This window comes from Colius striatus, chromosome 1, assembly GCF_028858725.1.
Source record: "Colius striatus isolate bColStr4 chromosome 1, bColStr4.1.hap1, whole genome shotgun sequence".
Classification (NCBI taxonomy): Eukaryota; Metazoa; Chordata; class Aves; order Coliiformes; family Coliidae; genus Colius; species Colius striatus.
The window spans coordinates 2,715,725-2,735,252 of NC_084759.1; the positions used below are offsets into that span (position 1 = coordinate 2,715,725).

Consider the following 19,528-nt stretch of genomic DNA (forward strand, 5'->3'; position numbering starts at 1 on the left):
CGTCTGCAAGGGGTAGGAGCTGGCACTCAGTCAGCTCACCTTCGAGGTGCCTTTCTCCTCAGATCTGACACTTGCTGCTCTTCTCCTGCAGGCTCAGGATGAGAGGAACTACCATGTGTTTTACTGCATGCTGAGAGGGATGTCGATGGAGCAGAAGAAGAAGCTGGGCCTTGGCAAAGCCACTGACTACAACTACCTTGCCATGGTGAGAGTGCAGCAAAGCAGATGTTTGGTGGGGTAATGTGGTGAGAGCTTCTTAGCAAGGGAAAGAGGAGAGGGATGTGACTTATTCCATAGCTCAAGAGCTGCTTTGCTGGTTATGACCTTGCTGAGTCTTAGCCACAGGATTGGAGAGACTTCTTGGTCTCACCACCACAAGCCTCATATTCTTGGTGCAGATCCTTAACCCCTGTGTATAAACCAGTTTATTTCCACTCTTCCTGTGGAGTGGGAGATATGCTTGGATGGTTTTGGTGTCCAGGCCACCAGTCTGGAAAGAACCAGGGTGTTAAATACAAGCTCATGCCCTTGCAGCAGCGATGGATGAAGAGGTGTGCAAGGCTGGATGGTGCATGCTCAGCAGAACACAGTGCTGAGCTGTCTCTGCTCTACGTGTCTGATGGAGCCAGTAATCTCCAGCCCCATTCCCCATGTACCAGTGGTCAAATCCAGAGCAGCTGGAGGAAGCAAGTGCAATTACTGCTTGAATGACAGAGCCCAGAGGGTGGTGATCAACAGCACTTAGTCAAGTTGGAGGCCTGTGGCCAGTGGGGTTCCACAGGGGTCAGTTCTGGGCTCAGTCTCATTTGATAGTTATTAATGACCTGGTTGAAGGGAGAGAGAGTACTCACAGCAAGTTCCCTGATGGCACCAAACTGGAAGGACTGGTTAAGTCACCAGAAACTGAGCTGCCATTGAGTGAGAGTTGGGCAGAGAGGAACCTGCTGAGGTTCAACAAGGGCAAGGGCAGAATCCTGCAGCTGGGGAGGAACCAGCCCCTGCAGCAGCACATGCTGGGGGAGACCTGCTGGAGAGCAGCTCTGGGACAGGGACCTGGCAGTGCTGGTGGGCAGCAACTAACCATGAACAGCACCGTGATGTTATGGGAGACAGTGTCCAAAGCCTTGCTGAAGTCAAGGCAAATGACATCTGCTGCTCTCCCCTCATCCAGCCAGCCGGTTATGCACTCACAGAGGGCATCAGGTTGGTTAAACAGGATTTCCCCTTGGTGAAGCCATGTTGAGTCCCCCTGATAACCATCTTATCCTTCATATGTTCAGTGATAACATTCAGGATGAGTTGTTGCATCACTTTTCCAGGGATGGAGGTGAGGCTGACCGGCCTGGAGTTTCCTGGGTCATCCTTCTTGCTCTTTTTGCAGACTGGCGTGACATTGGCCTTTCACCAGTCCTCAGGCACCTCACCTGTCCTCCATGATTGTTCAAAAATGATGGAGAGAGGCTTAGCAATCACATCAGCCAGCTCTCTTAGCACTCTGGGATGCATCCCATCAGGATCCATTGACTCATGAGCCTTAAGCTTGGCCAACAAGTCTTTAACCTCTTCCTCTTCCACTCAGGGCAAGTCCTCTGCTGTCCTGGCCATCCTGTTATCCTTGCTGGACTGGGCTTCCCGAGGGTCAGTCTTGGCTGTAAAGACTGAAGCACAGAAGGCATTCAGTACTTTGGCCTTCTCTGCATCCTCATACACCAGGGCACTCTCAGCACTTAGCAGTGGGCCCACATTCCCCCTCGCCATCCTTCTGCTGCTGATGTACTTGAAAAATGCCTTATTACTGTCCTTAACATCCCTGGCTACATTTAATTCTAGAGGGGCTCTAGCCTTCCTAGTTGCACCCCTGCATGCCCTGGCAGTGTTCTTGTACTCTTCCCAAGAAGCCAGCCCCTGTTTCCACCTCTCATAGATGGCTGCTTTCTGCCTGAGTTGTCCCCTGAGACCTTATCAGTGTGGAGAAATCCCTACAGAGCAAGTGTGGGGAGGATGGGATGAGTCTTTTTTACTGTGTTGGCCAGTGCCAGGACAAGGGGTAATGGGCACAGGCTGGAACACAGGAAGCTCCACTGGCACAGGAGAAACTCCTCTGGTGCTGGGGTGAGGGAGCCCTGGCCCAGGCTGCCCAGGGAGGATGTGAAGGCTCCTTCTCAAGAGGTTTCCAAACTCACCAGAACACATTCCTCTGCTCCCTGTGAACCTACTTTAGCAGAGGGCTGAGCTGCATGAGCTCTGCAGGTCCCTTCCAGCCCCCACCATTCCATGAATCAAGGCTGGCCCACCAGCAGCAGGGCTGGGATTCATCTTTCAAGCTGAATCAGTGGGAACCTTCAGTATGTTTCCTTCTCTCTGTATCCCCACCTCAGGGAGCTGTTTTCACCTCTGCTGATTGCAGCCAGACACAGTAGTTGATGACAGCAGGGTAAGTGCAAGTCACAAAGCTAAGCACCAAGTCATGGTGTACACCAAAGGGCAGAGCCAGATACACCGGCTTGACATCATCCCTTGCTTATTCATCCCTTAACTAAAACATCTGCAGATTTGGGGGATAGCCCTGGATACCTTAGTGTTACAGCTGTCAATGTCAGAGACTCTATGCTTTACCCATGCACTTCTCCTCCCCAGGGTAACTGCACAACCTGCGATGGCAGAGATGACAGCAAGGAGTACGCCAACATCCGCTCAGCCATGAAGGTCCTCATGTTCACTGACACAGAGAACTGGGAGATCTCCAAGCTGCTGGCTGCCATCCTGCACATGGGGAACCTGCAGTACGAAGGTAAGAGCACAAAATACAGGGATGTGGTCCAGCACACTTTTACTCCTTATTCTGCCTGCTGAGAGGCAGCCAAGCTTAGGGATGGAGGGCTGTATCCAGATCACCTCCCATGGTGCCATGACAGAAAGTCAGGTGTTTATTGTGCTGTGTAAGGATAAGGAAACATGAATAACTCCACTGCCCACTCTGCAGGGCTGCAAGACTCCAGTATGCTCAGTGACATCCATTTTTCCTGAATTTAAAGGGGATGAATGTGGCCACAGACCATTCAGTAGATTCAGGTTCTCCAAAGAGAGACTAAAGGAGTGTTTGACAAGTGCCTGTGTGACTGGATATGCCTTTGTAAAGGTACCAACCCACCCTGCTGTCAGAAATTACAGTGATTTAAAAGCCTCTTTGGAAGACAGAAGCTTAAAGCACTTACACACTATCCATCAGTTGTTGAGTGGCTGGCAGAGCAGAGCACAGGCCCTGTGCTGCAGGGCTCCAGCAGCTGCATGAACTTTCCTCTCCCTTCTGATGACTGGATTTTGCCTGGCAATCACACAGAGATAGTGGAGAAAAACCCTTTCCCTCACCCCCATCAACCTCCTGCAGAGCCACGTCCCTAACTAACAACTTTCCCTCTGCTTTTCTTCCCCCAGCTAGGACCTATGACAACCTGGATGCCTGTGAAGTTGTTCAGTCAGCATCGTTAATCACTGCAGCATCGTTGCTGGAGGTCAGTGGCTCTGTGGTGCTGTTGCCATCTTTATGGCTTGTTCCCATATTCCCAATATTGTGGCAAAGCTTCATCTGAGCCAGCCTCTTCTTGCACCTCAAGCCCTAGGAGGCTGGAGAGGCCTGAGTAAGCCATACTTTGTGCTGCACAGGCAGCATGAGGATGGATGTCTCCATCTGAGCTGGGTATGGGAGTTCCACTTCACACCAGTGGAGAGAAACAGATGCTTTGGTGGCACATGATCCTAAAAAGGACATCTAAAATAGCTCAGTCCCTAAAATAGAGTGTTTCCCTCACTATAAAGAAAGTCCATTACAAGAGCAGAGACAGAGATGTCTATAGTGTGCACATCTGAAGTGGGGTGAGACGACCCTCACCCAGACCATCCCTGCAGTGGCTGAAGCATTCAGTGGCCTCCCCAAAAGGTAACAGGTTTCCCTCCAGGACACAGTCTCATCTCCATAGACACTGCTGGTCCCAGAGCGTGATCTGCAGCTCTCTGCAGGCTGCTTTCCCATGCTTTAGGGGGTGGACATTTCCCTGGCTCGATCTCAGAAGTAGGAAAAGGGGTCAATGGGATGCTTTGTTGATGCTGGTAGGATACAGCTTTATAGGCTTTGGTTTTTCATCTTCTCTCTCCAAGCTTCGTTAATGTTTCACACTCAAGTCACAAGAACACTTTCTGTAGTAAAATACTGTATTAAAGTGTTAATTACCCTCTCTGAAAATCCCTGTGACATCATTTGAGATATCTGTCTGCCTGGGCTGGGCCCTGGGGAGGCCGCAGCTCCAGGGCTGTGTCAGTGCTGGGCCCCTCACTCACTGCCACAGGGACACTGAGGGGCTGCAGCGTGGCCAGAGCCGGGCACAGAGCTGGGGAAGGGGCTGGAGCACAAGGGGCTGGGGAGGGGCTGAGGGAATGGGGGTGTTGAGCCTGGAGAAGAGGAGCCTGAGGGGACACAGCAGCACTCTCTGACACTCCCTCACAGGAGGCTGCAGGGAGGTGGGGGTTGGTCTCTTCTCTCCAGTAAAGAGTGATAAGACAAGAGGAAATGGGCCAAGTTGCCCCAGGGAAGGTTGAGATTGGAGATGAAGTAGAACTGTTTCCCTGAGAGAGTTGTCAGCCCCTGTGCCAGGCTGCCCAGGGAGCTGGCGGAGTCCCCAGCCCTGGAGATGTTGCAAAGCCATGGAGCTGAGATGCTGAGGGTCATGAGGTAGTGATGGGCTTGGCAGTGTGAGGTGAGGGGTTGCACTTGATGACCTTCAAGTTATTTTCCAACCAAAATGATTCATTGATTTGATATTTGCCCTGTACAGCTAAGAAAAGCCACTTACCTGAGCCATTGGGGTCTGCACTGTCCCCCCCTCCCTGGCCACACATATTCAGGACAGCAGCCCAGGCCATAAGAACACTTTGTGTTATAAAGTGAGCAGCTGTGTCTGGTGGTGTCCTTGACAGGTTGACCCTCAGGATGTGATGAACTGCCTAACCAGTCGGACCATCATCACCCGGGGTGAGACTGTTTCCACCCCTCTCAGCATGGAACAGGCGCTGGATGTGAGGGATGCTTTTGTAAAGGTCAGTCTGAGGGCATTCTGTTCTGCTCTTATGGGTAACCTGAGGAACTCTGCCATTTCTGAGACCTGGGAAAGTGTCTCTCTTGGTGTCTGTGTAAGCTCAGATCAGCAGATGGCCTTGAAACTACGTTCTCATTGCAATGAACAAAGAGTGGAGATGGAAGGAGTCTAGATAGTTTGGTCTTCAGGGAGTTTACAAGGCAGACTTGAGACTGTCTATGCCCAAAAGAAGGAGCCAGCATTCTGAGATTACTTCAAGTTCAGGAAAGCATCCTAGCTTGAGCCCTAGCATTAGATCCTCAGCTGCTATAAATCAGAGCAGCTCTATCAACATTTTTAGCATCTGCACCTGAATTTCAGGATTTGAGCACACCTGCAGCAGCAAATAAAGCCAGACATCACAGCAATAGGGATAGGGTAGTTGAGCAGTCATCAGAGTGCTGAGAGAGAGCATTACCTGAGGCTTTGGAGTGATGAAGGTTGATGGAGTGGGTGTGCATCACTGCTGTGCTGTTTGCAGCCCCATGTAAAACACCATCTGTGGCACACTTTGGCCAAATTGGCCTCCCTCTTCTGTCTGTGGGGACCTGGCAGGTGAAGCTGGCTGATTTGATACCTAACTAGTCTGCAAATTGAGATGGTGACTTCTAGAGTGGTGATGAGCCTTTGAATCAGGCTCCCTTCCTGGTAGAACTGCTGTAGCACTGCTAACACTGTAAGACATGGAGTTCTGGAATTACTGAGGCAGCAATAAGTGCTTCATTAAGACAACAGACTGTTCAGCCAGCACTGCAACATTTAAGGCAGCACCTTGTGCAGGGGATGTGTCCTTGGTTTGTCTGGCAGTGTAACCTGGCTCTGCTGATGTGTAGAGAGAGAGGGTTAGAAACCAAGGAAAGGACTGTCTGGCTTTACAGCAAGCCTAGAGATCCAAAATTTAGCACTATCCAACTTTGGGATTTTGCTTCCAGTTGTATTTATCTAGGCTTTCAGGCTTTTTGATGGCACAGGCTTTTCAGAGCTGCTCTACATAACAGCTCTTGAAGCCAAGAGTCTGTGGCATAAATGTTGGTGAGTGTGTCTTCAGGACTGTCCAGTTGCTGGCCATGCTTTAGAGGAGCCTGTGCCATCATGAGTGAAGTGGTGCTGCAGCTTAGCAGGGTGAACTGCTGACCTGTCTCAGTGACCTTCATCTTTGGGGCGTTGCAGGGAATTTATGGGCGGCTTTTTGTGTGGATCGTGGAGAAGATCAATGCTGCAATTTACAGACCTCCTTCCCAGGAACTCAAAAGTATCAGGAGATCCATTGGCCTCCTTGACATCTTTGGCTTTGAGAACTTCACTGTGAACAGGTATGAAGCCTGCAAAAGGAGAACCAGGTCATAACCCTCCTTTACCACACCAAGGTCAAGGCCTTGCAGTCCTTTCATCTCTCCCGAGGTGAAAAGGAAAGGGCTGGACCAAGCCTTTCTGTGTGAGAGGTTATCAGAGCTAATCACTTTTATGTTGCAGCAGGTAATACATTTCCTAAAATGATTGGTTTAGGCTACACATTTATAATGGCTATAAAGTTGTTTTGAGGAAGAAAAACTGATTATCTGAACCGATAAGGAAATTCTCAGCCAACAACAACCTTAGTTGCTGACGTGGCCTGACAGTATTTCTTTGAGCATGGAGAAAGATAGAACATGGTGGATCTAAAGTAGCCTTTCCTTGACCTTCCCTCCACAGTTTTGAGCAGCTTTGCATTAACTTTGCAAATGAGAACCTGCAGCAGTTCTTCGTGCGTCACGTCTTCAAGCTAGAGCAGGAGGAGTACAACCTGGAGAACATCAACTGGCAGCACATCGAGTTCACTGATAACCAGGATGCATTGGACATGATTGCCATCAAGCCCATGAACATCATCTCCCTCATTGACGAGGAGAGCAAGTTCCCCAAGGTGTGTTTTGGGCTCAGCTCTGCTGGCAGTGACTCTCCTGTCTCTACTCCCTTAGCACTTGCACCCCATGAGAGCTCTGACCAGCCCCAAACACACATTCACCAGGGGGTTGCCTATTTGTAGTTTTTATTGCTGTCATATTTTCTTCCATGAATGCCACAACCATGATTAAAACAAGTTAGTATTTCTGATGGAAGAATATGCCTGCAAGAGGCTCAAAATAGCCCTTGGCAAAGTCTCAGAGAAAATCATGTTGAGTGTACTCTCTTGGGAGCACTGTCTTGGATATAGCACAATATACCAGTGATATTTAATCCGTTTCCTCAATTTCTGAGCTTGAGATATCTCTTCCAACACATCTCTCCTTAAACTAAATGCACATTATCACTCAAGATCACTGACCTGATCTAGGCTGACCTGCTTCTGCAGGGGGTTTGGACTAGATGATCTCTAAAGGTCCCTTCCAAGCCCTCCCATTCTATGATTCCATGAAGACAAAAAAGAGAAATGCACTGTTGATTGGGAAATTGTTTTAATGGGACAAACCCTGGTTAAATGTCAGATCTTTTCCTGCATGCACAGGGTACAGATGCCACCATGTTACACAAGCTGAACTCCCAGCACAAGCTTAACACCAACTACATTCCTCCGAAGAACAACTATGAGACCCAGTTTGGCATTAACCACTTTGCTGGAATTGTTTACTACGAAACAAAAGGTATGGGGCGACTCCTGGGGCACTGCAGGTGTGAGGGGATGCTCAGGGGGAAGGTGAGCTGCTGCTGTGTGGGAACAGAGCAGGATGGTAGCCCATAGTAGTGTCAGTGTACTCCTTTTCTGGCTGCAGTGACACAGCCCTTGAGTGGTACCCACGAGCTGCAGAGTTTGGGGCTGTTTCATTTGTGTGTGCCACAACTACAGTGCTTTGCACCACATGGGTCTTTGACACAGTGTCAAGATGTGCCTCTGTCTTCCTTCTTTTAGTCCTCCTTTCTCTGTCCACTCATTACCTCCCCAAGAACAGCCAGTATCCAGCAACCCAGAAGCTGTTTTCAGGGCACACACTGCCCAGGTAGCACTGTGTCATCTGTCTATGTGTTGTCCCATTGTTCCTCTAGGTTTCTTGGAGAAAAACAGGGACACGCTGCATGGAGACATCATTCAGCTGGTGCATTCCTCAAAAAACAAATTCATCAAGCAGATCTTCCAAGCAGATGTGGCCATGGTAATGAGGCTGGAGAAGACCTTTGTTCATGATGGGGGGGGGGCTTCCTGGAAGGGGAAGAAGATTTGCAAAGAGTCATGTTGCTTTGATTGTTTGGGGTGTTTCCAACCTGTTAAGTGTGAGTCAACCATCAGAAAGCATTAATGTGGTCACAGGTACCTCCACACTCACTTCCCCCCAGTTTCTTGCATTGTCTGTCAAATGCTGTTTTGTGCTGTAGTTGTTCCTCTCCTAACTGTGTAGGGAACAATAAGGTTTGTGATTGTAGAAATCTGAGACAGAAAGAGCTAGCCCCTGCAGCTGAGTAATCCAGATCTGTGGGTAATAGAGTGAGAAGTGAAAATCAAGGCTTGTAGAAGGAAGGGACAATCTGACCCTTGAGCACTGCACCAGGACTGGCAGGGACAAACCAACAGTCATGTTTTACTGTTACAACAACAGAGAGAGGGGACACCTGGTTTGAAAGCTGAACTTTAAAGCTCCCCTCTCTACCTCCAAGTCCTCCAGGAGGGTATGTGCTTACTTCATGCATGTTACAGGAGAAGACCACGTGCACTGAAGCGCTGAAGAAAGGCACAGTTATTGCTTTAACTCATCCCACCTTATCTGAGCACTTACTACTAGATACCAGCTTAAATGCTGAGACTGGTGGCTATCTCACTGTTAATAACACAAATATATGATGTTTTATGGATTAAGTTAAACATCTACATCTCCCTACTGAGACATCATCAGCCCTCCTCCAAAATTTAAGATAGAATGTGGTTTAAAACAACAGCCTTGAAGAACCTGAAAGTCTACAGAGACAGGTCCCTGTGGTCCCTCAGCAGCCCTAGGCAAAGCCATGGCACTGCAGAGGGTGTGGGGATGACATTTTCCAAAGCAACCACATGTTGTAGAAGTTGAGGCCCTGTTTCCAAATGCCAGGCAGTGACATGGTCCAAGGGATTAGGGACTTTCAGGACTGCTAAACAGATGAAAGTACTGAATTCCTTTGCCTGCTAAAGGAAGGTAATGTATAAATTCCAACTAAACGCCTTTAAATAGGCTCCAGACACATTTGCAAGCTTTGTTCATAACCTTTAGCCACTCAGTTTCACTCCTGCTGAAGTGAATGATCAATATCCTTTTGACTTCATTAGGGACAAGATAAATTTTAGCAGCCCCAATTAAGCTACCAATTGGCATGACACTCCAGGTGGGTTCAGAGCTCTCTCAGATGTGGAGACTCCTGCTCAACTAGGTGCTAACTCTCTTAGCATCAGTGCTGCCATTTACTTTGCTTTTTATTGCTTGTCCCTCAGTGCTTTTTATTTTCAGTGCATGCTTTGCAGTCCACCTTGGAAATGATGTTTTGCTTGTTTGGACAGAGTGCACTCAGGGAGAGCTCTCTGGCTTACATGGTTGTGCAAACTTCTTCATGGGGACACATACCAAGCATCTTTAAAAGGTGTTGGAAGTATATGACAACAAAAAGGGGATTTCGACTTAAGCATCGTCTAGGAGCTGAGAACTGAGACCTCTTAAAGCATCAGAGCACTTCTAAACCTTGTTTTATAGTTCCATCAAGCATCTTCAGAATCTGAGTGGTGGTTCCTGTGCTTTGATACTTTAATGATCTTTGCTTTTCTGTTTTGAGTGAGAGATGTGGAACTGGAAGAGGAGCAAACACTGTGCACCAGCTCCCCTAATCATGCACAATGTTGGTATGTATTGAGAGCACAGTTAGGCAAAACACCACACTGCTCAGACAAGCAGGATCCAGCATGGGGCTGAGATGATTTTAATGTTGCTTTCCACCAAAATTCAGTAATCTTTGCAGATCCTTTCTTAAAATACATTCCCCCAATGAAGGAACAGGTGAGCACGGGTCATGGGAAGGGACTGCATGCAGCAAAAGGCAGGGGCAAAGACTCTTCTTGGAAGTGTGCAGACCTTCCCTGAGCATCAGTGAGACAATCTGTGGGGAAACCTTCCAGGCCATGTGAATCATATCTAACATCTTCCCTTAAAAAGAGACAAGTGGCTTCTCTGCTAAGGGCTAAATCACATAATGAGGTGTTTTGCTCAGCAGCTTCCAACTTTTGGCCCTTAGGAGCTGATTGATGAGTTTATAGGGTTTAGTGAGCCAGTGAAAAGCAAGTCCACATGTGTACACTTTAATTCAATCTTTCAAATCAGATGCTTTTATGCCAGAGACTTGAGAAAGCTACAGATCAGAGAAGTGTGAAAACTGGTTGAATACTGTAGGAGCTGTTTGGTCCCTGAGAGAACTAATAGAATGAGACCTGTGTGATGAACTGAGAGGTGCTGGACGACATGGGGCTGTGCAGCTGGATTTGTGCATGCCTGTGATGGAGGAGGCCTGTTTGCATGTGTTTGCTGAACCAGAACATTGCTTTGGTCAGTGCCAGGTGAAATGATGGATCCAGTTGGAATGATACACTGTTCCTCTGAGGAATCAGCTGGTACAGTCTGATAGCAACGCTTGCTTGAGTAACAGGTAGAAGGAGCAGTGGCGGTGGAAATGGGTGAAGGGAGAAGCAAATGGCAGACTTGGGGGCTTTCCCCTTGGCAAAAAATTCAAAGTTGGATTAAAATTATGGAGGAAGAGAGGGATTTCTTGTGAAAATTAACGTCCCAACCGTTGTCTGTTGAGAGCACCACTCACAGGAGAGCAGGGACCTTTGAGGGAGAGGCGTGGGAATAGCTCCAACTTGATGGATAATGAGTGAGGTTAAAAGATGTAGAAGAGTTGTTTCCAAGAGGCATGAGCTGGACAGTGGCAGTTCCCTCAGTTTCATGGATGTAAACACAGAAACAAAGGGGAAAAGCCAGGAAGGGGAGAGACAAAAAACCTGAGAATGAAATGCATTGTGTTGATGAGATATTTTGACAGCTGGACCTCCAAAACTAACAATGTCAGGCCCCCATTCCAATTATTCCCTCTTTTCACTATTTCCTCTTGTCTGTCTCTGTTTTGTTGTGTTTTGTTTTGTTTTTTTCACCTGTGCTTCATGTAGTTTCTCTGTGGCTATGCATCCAGCACATTTGGCCAGTCGCCCACACCCACACCAAAGGTAAACTGAATACATGAGTTCCTCTCTTGTATATTCACCTCTCCTTGGCAAGGATTGTGCTTTGCTCTTGTCGGTTGATTCCTCTTCCTGCACTATCTACAGGGGATCCATTTCAAGTGACAGATGTGATGGTGTTGTTATGGCTTGTTGAGTAGATCCAGGTGATTTATTTCAAGGGTCCAGCTCAGAAGAGTGTTGTAATAATGGGAATTTGGTTTGGATAAAATCAGAACCAGCCTGAGTCAAAGTTTTGAGGATTTTTTTTTTCCTGATGTTTGAATGGTTTCAATTAACTTCAGATGGATCATCTGTGGGATTTGGCTGTTGTTTAGCCTGGTGCCTCATTGGCTTCAGTGGGATGTTACTCCTCCATGCACCCAGCTGCAAATCTGGCCCTGTTTGTCCCTTTTTGGGGACAGGAAGCTGGGATTTGGTGTAGGAAGAGAGACTCCTGGATTGCATTTCTGTGTTGCTTGGAAATGCCATCATTGCTGGGGGAGGGGTTAGTTCTTGTTCAGGGGAGAGTCCAAATCCAAGCCTTCAAAGACACAGTTAATATTGAACTTTGTCACAATCACCGAAACAGGCTCTTGGCACCTTTTTTTAGGTCTTTTCTGTTGCATCTCGTCTCCTGACTGGTTCTGATGGCTTCCCAAACCTTTCTTGGTAGATATTTGGCCATAGGGTAGCATACTGTGTGCTGAAGGTTTTGTGATGTTAGCTTTGCCACTCTGCTCACATCTCCATGACAACCTTTCAATAGGCAGAGGGTGACACTGAAGATAGACCTGGCTTTCAAAATTCAGATCCTTGCATGGGGCTGAATTTCAACCCTTCTTACCTCTGTGGTGTCTTGGATATTTGGACTTGGAATTCCAATGAGGGAGATCTGACCCAACATTACCCAAAGCCATTCATTCCAGAGCTGGACTCCTCCCTCTCTGGATCATGAGGTTGCAAACTGTTTGGATTGCAACACCTCATTGGGCCCTGCTCTAGAGTGGAAGGAATGACACACACCATAAAAAAGAGTTGGGATATGGTGGGATTAAGTCCAGGAAAGAACTGTTTTGCAACATCTGTCAGAAGCACCCAGGCCACTCTTTTTGTCTGAAGACAACCACAGGAGACACAGGGAAATGAGAGGTGTGACACTGATGATTTTTTTCAGTTGTCATAGTTGTTTTGTAATGAGTAATGATTGATTGTATTTGTTAGGCAATGAGGCATGAATGGACCAGTCAAGCCAAAGAAAAAGGCTTTCTAAATATATCAACTAGTAAGATTTAGAAAACAAAGCTTAAGTTAAAATAGAGATACTCATCACTGTTACACAGCCCCTGTCAATTTTGCATCTGAAGGTACTTTCCAGACTGCACAGCCTTTAGGAAAGAGACTGTCTCTTCACTCTGTGCCACGACCAAAGCTGCTGTGAGGACTCAGCTTTGAGTGGTCACATGAGGCCACCCCAGTGACATTTCACAGAATCATACAATGGTGGGGGTTGGAAGGGACCTTTAGAGATCATCCAGTCCAACCCCCCTGCAGAAGCAGGTTCACCTAGATCAGGTTATATAGGAACATGTCCAGGAGGGTCTTAAAGACCTCCAAGGAAGGAGCCTCCACACCCTCCCTGGGCAGCCTGGGCCAGGGCTCCCTCACTCAAACACTGAAACAGTTTGTTCTTATGTTTAAGTGGAACTTTTTGTGTTCCAGCTTCATCCCATCACCCCTTGTCCTGTTGCTAGATACTATAGAAAAAAGAGATGTCCCAACCTCCTGACACCCACCATTGAGATATTTATAAATGTTAATAAGATCTCCCCTCAGTCTCCTCTTCTCCAGACTAAACAGCCCCAGGTCCTGCAGCCTTTCCTCATAAGGAAGATGCTCCAGTCCCCTGATCATCTTGGTGGCCCTGCACTGGCCTCTCTCCAGCACTTCCCTGTCCCTCTTGAGCTGAGGAGCCCAGAACTGGCCACAGGACTCCAGATGAGGCCTCACCAGGGCAGAGTAGAGAGGGAGAAGAACCTCCCTTGACCTGCTGCCCACACTCTTCTTGCATCCCAGGCTGCCATTGGCTTCTTGCCCACGAGGGCACGTTGCTGGCTCATGTTCAGTTTATTATCAACCAGGACTCCCAGGTCTCTCTCTGCAGAGCTGCTCTCCAGCAGCTCACCCCCAGCCTGTACTGGTGCAGGGGGTTGTTCCTTCCCAGCTGCAGGACTCTGCCCATGTCCTTGTTGAACCTCAGGAGGTTCCTCTGTGCCCATACAACAAAGTAACAAACAACAAATGTCCTTTTTCTTCTCAGACTTCAGATCAAAGGCTGATAAGGTTGTGTGGGCATGGCCCAGCTTAGTGACCTCATCCTCAAGAAATGGGAGGACAATCCTTTGTCCAAAACCTTTCCCCAAAGTGTTGGTGGTGGTACATGCTTCTCTCTCCTTCCCTAACTCACCTTGAGTAATTCATCTTTCTGCATTTCTACTGAAGCAGGTCACCATCTCCCTGGCAAACCTGGTGCTGAGCATGGTGGTCCTGGTGCACCATGCAGCCTTCTTAAAGTGGGAGGAGAAGGTACAGAGAGGAGTAATTCCTACTATTTCTGACCCACTGACTCTTCTTCTACATACTTTTCTCCTTGCTTCTCTTTACTTGGTTATAATGTTATGAAGAAAAGAACCTGATGATTGTCCTATCAGGAGCTCTGGATCTGCATTAAGACCATCCTCTTTAACCTGTCTCTGTGTGATCCACCTTAATCCACTGAACCCACAGTGTGCAGATAGACTGAACTGGCATTACTTTCTCAGCCCTGGACACAGGATAAGGACCTAAATGTGTCCAAGACACCAAAGAAAGATACCTGAACAGTTCTCTAGAGATTCCCTCTAGATTCTAGAGAGTCTCCTTCCTTGGAGGTCTTCAAGACCCACCTGGACACGTTCCTGTGCAACCTGATCTCGATGGACCTGCTTCTGCAGGGGGGTTGGGCTGGATGATCTCTAAAGGTCCCTTCCAACCCCCACCACACTATGATTCTATGATTTTACAGCTTCACAGAGATGCTGTTCTGATGCTCCAGCAGTCCTACTAGGGAATCTCGTGCTGGGGAAGGATTCCCTGTGTCCTGATGGTGATGTTCTGCCTTGACTTTTGCCTTTCTGTTACTGCAGCCACACACATCTCTGCCTCTAAAGCCAAAGTGGCTGGAGGTGGCAGAAGCAGGTGGCATTGAAGCATGTCTGAATGTCATGCTGATCTGCACATCTTTCTGAACTGAACTTCTGAGATGGTGCTTCTCTGTAAATCATGTCATTCTCTCATTTTTCTTACATTTCTCTTGTTTCTTCTTTCCCCTTCGATGCTGAGCACAGGCTGAGTGATTGCTCAGTGCTCTAGCCTGGGCTGCAGCACTTGTCAATCCTGCTCATTCTTCTCCATGACACAGGTCATGTCCTCCTACGTGACAGACTCTGTATAGACACCAGTGAAGAGATAGTCTGTGTCCCAAAGGTGCTGTGTCCCAAAGCTTTCAGAGTATGAAAGCTAAGACACGTCTGTTCAGGCAAAAAGAAGAACTATTTATCTCTTTCTCCTTCAGGTTACCGAGACTGGGTCAGTTTTGAGCTGAAAAATACTATTCCTCTGCAGCAAAACCTGTATTTCCAGTGCCTCACTGGATTGTGTTGGCAGGCTGCTCCTCTCATTTTGGGGGAGCATTTTGTTTGCATAAGGGAAGAGGTGTGATTCTCCCCACGCTGCTCTTGAGGCAAGGTGGGAGGAAGCACAATGACTTCAGTGGTGTCACCTCACTGCAGGAGGAGACTGATGCAAAGCACTCACCTGAGAGATTTCATTGTGCATCTGGAAGACCATTTACTCCCCATAGGGCTGGTGTCCACCACGAAAGGGGTGTGTGCACAAATGTTAAGGCCAGGAAGCATGTGAGTGGATGGGATGGTGCAGTCTTGACAGGAAGAGCTCGGATTGCTCTGACAATTTGGATAGCAAAACAAGCTGCTTTCTGGCTACTGTCGCTTCCCTCCAGCCCCTCCCAGGCAAAAGACTCTCTGGGGTAGGGAGAGAGATGGCAACACTGCCTTGTACAAAGTCTGAATGCATGCAAGGAAGAGCAAAGCAGCAGCAACCTAGAGAGGCAGGATCTGCTGTCTGGGAGCAGGCTGCTCATGTATTCCCTTGTAGACCTTTGTACAAAGTCTCACACCCTCCCTATCACCTTGGCTGAAAAAGTCCTCTCCCAGCCAAGCCCAAATTGTCAAATCTGGCTACTATGTAGTTGCTTCTAATTTCTAGCCTTGCTCCTGCATCTGTTGCTGCCTCTTAACTCCTGTGGCTTATCCTTTCATATTGCTCAGAGGTGACCCCTTGCACACAATCAGCCAAGTGACAAGAAAACATTCATCAAAGCTATCCAAACCAGGATTCTTGCTGAAACAGCCTGTTCCTCATCAAACCTGTGACAGAACGTGAGCACCAGACTCTACAGTTCTCTGCAAGCAGCAGCTGCAGCCATTAATTACTGTAGATTTGTTAACAGCTTGTTATTTGGGGAATGACTTGCTGTGACTCTCCTGCCAAGCTCTCCTGGACAAGCAGGCCAAGTTTTTCTGGTGTGTGCATGAGCTGGGTTTTCTCTTGTTGGAATTCCATGATGACTTTCTGTTTGTGTTACTTGGGTTTGTCTCATCATCACATCCAACCTGAGCTGGACAAGTCCTTTGCAATCCAAACCATTCTGTGGTTCTCTGAAATTCCTCAGTTTTGGGGGGTGGGGATGTTATTGGATGGGTTCATAGTTCTGTACAATGAAGTGCACATCAAGATTTTAGCAAAAGTGGAACTAAAACTCACCCCCTTGCAAAACACAGCAGCAAGGCCAGTGCAAATGGGGACTTTGTGACTCCATGCACAGCTGAACCATCTGCAAAAAGGAGGATGTTTGGAGGAAACATACATGAAAATCCTGCTGGAATCTTCCCTTTGGGAAATCCCTGGCCATCAGGTCGTGTCACAGGTCATGTCACAGTTCTCCCTATTTTCAGTTTAGAGGGACTTGCTTCCCCATGCCCAACTCTTCCTCCGACCCACCAGCAGTATCTGCTGCCCCACAAAGGCTCCCTGAACACCAGGCTCTATGAGACATATACCACCACTGTGACTGATGTATATTCAGCTCAGGTGATAGTGATTGATGAGCTGGGGGCTTCATTGACTTTGAAGCTGGATTAACAAAGTTCTCCCAGGGCAGGGATAGCTATCAAGGAAATTTCCTTGAGGCTATCAAGGAAACCTCTCCACTCTGCTTTAGGAACACTTATTATTAGTTTAACCAAGGGAGCTAAAACAAGAAAAACACTCAAAATCATCCCAGTTCACCCTAAATACTCACCTTATTTGGCCTAGTTGATATTCTTTTCTAAACACAACTCTAGTCTTCCCTGTAGTATAGGGTGAGGAATATAAACCCATAGTTTCTAGATCTGATGCAGACTGAAAGTGCCCTGAGCTTGTTTTTTACCCTACAAGGATCTCTGGTCATGTACTCTGGGGAGCAGAGGAGGCGCAGCTTGACATGAGGAGCCACGTCCATAGAGTTGGCATGATCACACTGTGATGTATGGGGACAGGGAAGCCCAAGCTGTTCCTGAGGAGCATCCCTGGGCAAATCATAGAACCATTATGGTTGGAAAAGACCATCATCGAGTCCAACCCCTCACCTCACACTGCCAGGCCCATCACTAAACTGAACCGTGTCCCTCAGCACCTCAGCTATGCTGCTTCTGAATATCTCCAGGGATGGGGACTCCACCACCTCCCTGGGCAGCCCCTTCCAATGCTTAATAACCCCCTTGGTGAAAAACTTCTTCCTAATGTCCAGTTCAAACCTTTTCTGGTACAACTTGAACCCATCTCCTTGTGTCCTATCACTTGTTATGGGAGAGAAGAGACCAACCCCCACCTCACCACAGTTCCCCTTCAGGTAGTTGGAGAGAGTGATGTGCATCACCTCAAGCTGCAACATGGAGATTTTTGATGGCCTGGAAGGAGCTTCTTGCTCTCACAAGCAGTTGTTCCTCATGGAAGAGGGCAGTTGGCATTGCCAGTCACACAGGGAGACTCGAGCAGGAGAAGTTAAACGATAACACTTTTCCTCCCTGGGTAGAAGTGTGTGGAGCAAGTTGCCAGAGTCTGGCCATCGCTCTGCCCTGCCTCTCTCTTGCTGCAGCACTCAACCACCTCTGGCCCTGCTCCCTCCTCTGGCCCCAGCTGTGGCAGGAGGTTCCCAGGCTGTGGCCGGAGGGAAAGGCACTGTTATCCTTTCATTTCCTGAGCTCGCTCTGCCACGGTTTTGCAGGGAGCAGAGACGAGGAAGCGCTCGCCGACGCTCAGCAGCCAGTTCAAGAGGTCCCTGGAGCTGTTGATGAGGACTCTCAGTGTGTGTCAGCCCTTTTTTGTCCGCTGCATCAAGCCCAATGAGTACAAGAAGCCCATGGTAAGTCCTGCTTTTCTCTCCTGGTTGCTTTTCGACTGCCCTGGAGCTAATGGCAAAACTGCTTTAGGCATCGGTGAAGTTAGGATTGACTCTGGCTACTTAGAAAAACTAACCCAAAGCCTGTTCTGCAAGCAAGGGAGTCACTAAAGGGCTGGCAACATCAGCCACTTGCTTTGTGGTCCAGTAGCACCCCAAAACTTCTTGCAGAGGGGAGCTTTCCAAGGACAGCCTGAAGGAATTCACTCTGCAGCTCTTTCTCCTACAAGGAATGCCTCTGAATTTCCATAGGAGTAGGTAAAGACTTGGACCCTGGATTCAGACCTGTTGCAGGGTTCAGTGTTTCCTAAAAGTGATCCCCTTCCCCTGGGTGTTTTCTACAAAATCCTTCTTTCCAAGACACCTCACTTTGTTTCACCTCGTTGGGTCTTTTCAACTGTTTTTTTCAGCACCACTTGTGAAAGCACAATTCTAAAAGCAACAACAACAACAAAAAGAGGCAAAACATCACAGAGGAATGGTGAGAGGTATTATTTTGCTCTGATTCCCAGAGGGTTGTTTCTCTGGGGACAGACTTAAGGGAGGAAATGAAAGGGAAGGAGATGGCTGTAGATCCCTTAGCAATCACTTTTAGCTGCTCATAGTTCTTAATAATGATACAGCCTGGGGAGGAAGAGCTTTATTGAAACTCATTTTAGCTGTTTGTTTCTGTGAGTCATTTTGCCCAAGCCTTTGCACTTCAGTAGCAGTTAATCTATTCAGGGCTGGAGCTTTATCTAAAGTGTCTGGTGAACCTAATACGATGCAAGGTTTGGTGGGTCTCTCAGAGGAGTTTACTGTGCTCTTATCCTGGTTTTGGTGAGCACAAAAGGTACCTAATATCAAGGTTAATGGAATACTTGGGGTTAGTATTTAACAATGTGTCTGATCAGAGATTATCATCTGAGCCAAGATCAAAACAAAGACCTTCTTTAAGAACATGGATGACGGTGATGAGAAGTAGATGTACATCCTGAACTGATGTTAACAAGTTATTGCCAATGCCCTGACTTTGAGCTGCTTTTACACCTGGGTGGTTGGAATCCAGGCTGGTATGTTGTCCCCTGGGCAGGAAGTCTGTGTTTCATCAGCCCTTGCAAGCACTAAGCCAGAAATTTATGTCCAACCCATTTCTCTACAAAACTCTTAGTGGGACAGAAAAGCAGTTATAAGCTTGAAAGATTCAAAGAGAAATGAATTTCCACATTGAAATAATGAGTGGCTGAGGCATCAGTGAATCAGAGACTGTGGTGCTGTAAGATATGAAATGTGATTTCTTCCTAAGTTTATTTTTGGCCCTTGTTTAAATAATCCAAGATAAGGCTACACAGATCTGTGCAAAAGAGAACCTTTGCTGGGAGCTTGTTTTCTGCCCCTGGCTTTGAAGGAAAGTGTACTGATAGGGATAGGAAATGGGATAATGGGAAACAAAAGGTCAGTGGAAAGTCCTGACTGTTTGTTACTTTATGTTATTTTAAAACTTTTACTTCCTTCTAAAACATGCTTTGGGAGGGAGGGAGGGAAAAAATGATTTGCATTGGGATGCTGGCTGGGGTTCTCTGGGTCTGTGTGCTGTCCCACACTGCTGCTTCTGTGCATTGCTCTGTTGTTCTGGTTAGTCCAAGAGAGATGAGT

The 19,528-nt window shown here is 47.7% G+C and overlaps 1 protein-coding gene across 2 annotated transcripts in view; it reads left to right on the plus strand.

Annotated features, from left to right (window-relative positions):
- Positions 1-19,528, plus strand: part of MYO7A (myosin VIIA) — a 121,164-nt gene that overhangs the window by 59,508 nt on the left and 42,128 nt on the right. Inside the window, exons 9-18 of one of the 2 annotated variants that reach the window (XM_062020336.1) lie at positions 92-205; positions 2,638-2,791; positions 3,436-3,512; positions 4,972-5,091; positions 6,300-6,442; positions 6,822-7,032; positions 7,615-7,750; positions 8,151-8,257; positions 11,281-11,337; positions 17,720-17,857. In XM_062020336.1, the coding sequence (XP_061876320.1) occupies positions 92-205; positions 2,638-2,791; positions 3,436-3,512; positions 4,972-5,091; positions 6,300-6,442; positions 6,822-7,032; positions 7,615-7,750; positions 8,151-8,257; positions 11,281-11,337; positions 17,720-17,857 (1,257 nt within the window). Of the gene's footprint in view, positions 1-91; positions 206-2,637; positions 2,792-3,435; positions 3,528-4,971; positions 5,092-6,299; positions 6,443-6,821; positions 7,033-7,614; positions 7,751-8,150; positions 8,258-11,280; positions 11,338-17,719; positions 17,858-19,528 lie in introns of both variants that reach the window. The other variant, XM_062020337.1, reaches the window with a different exon arrangement.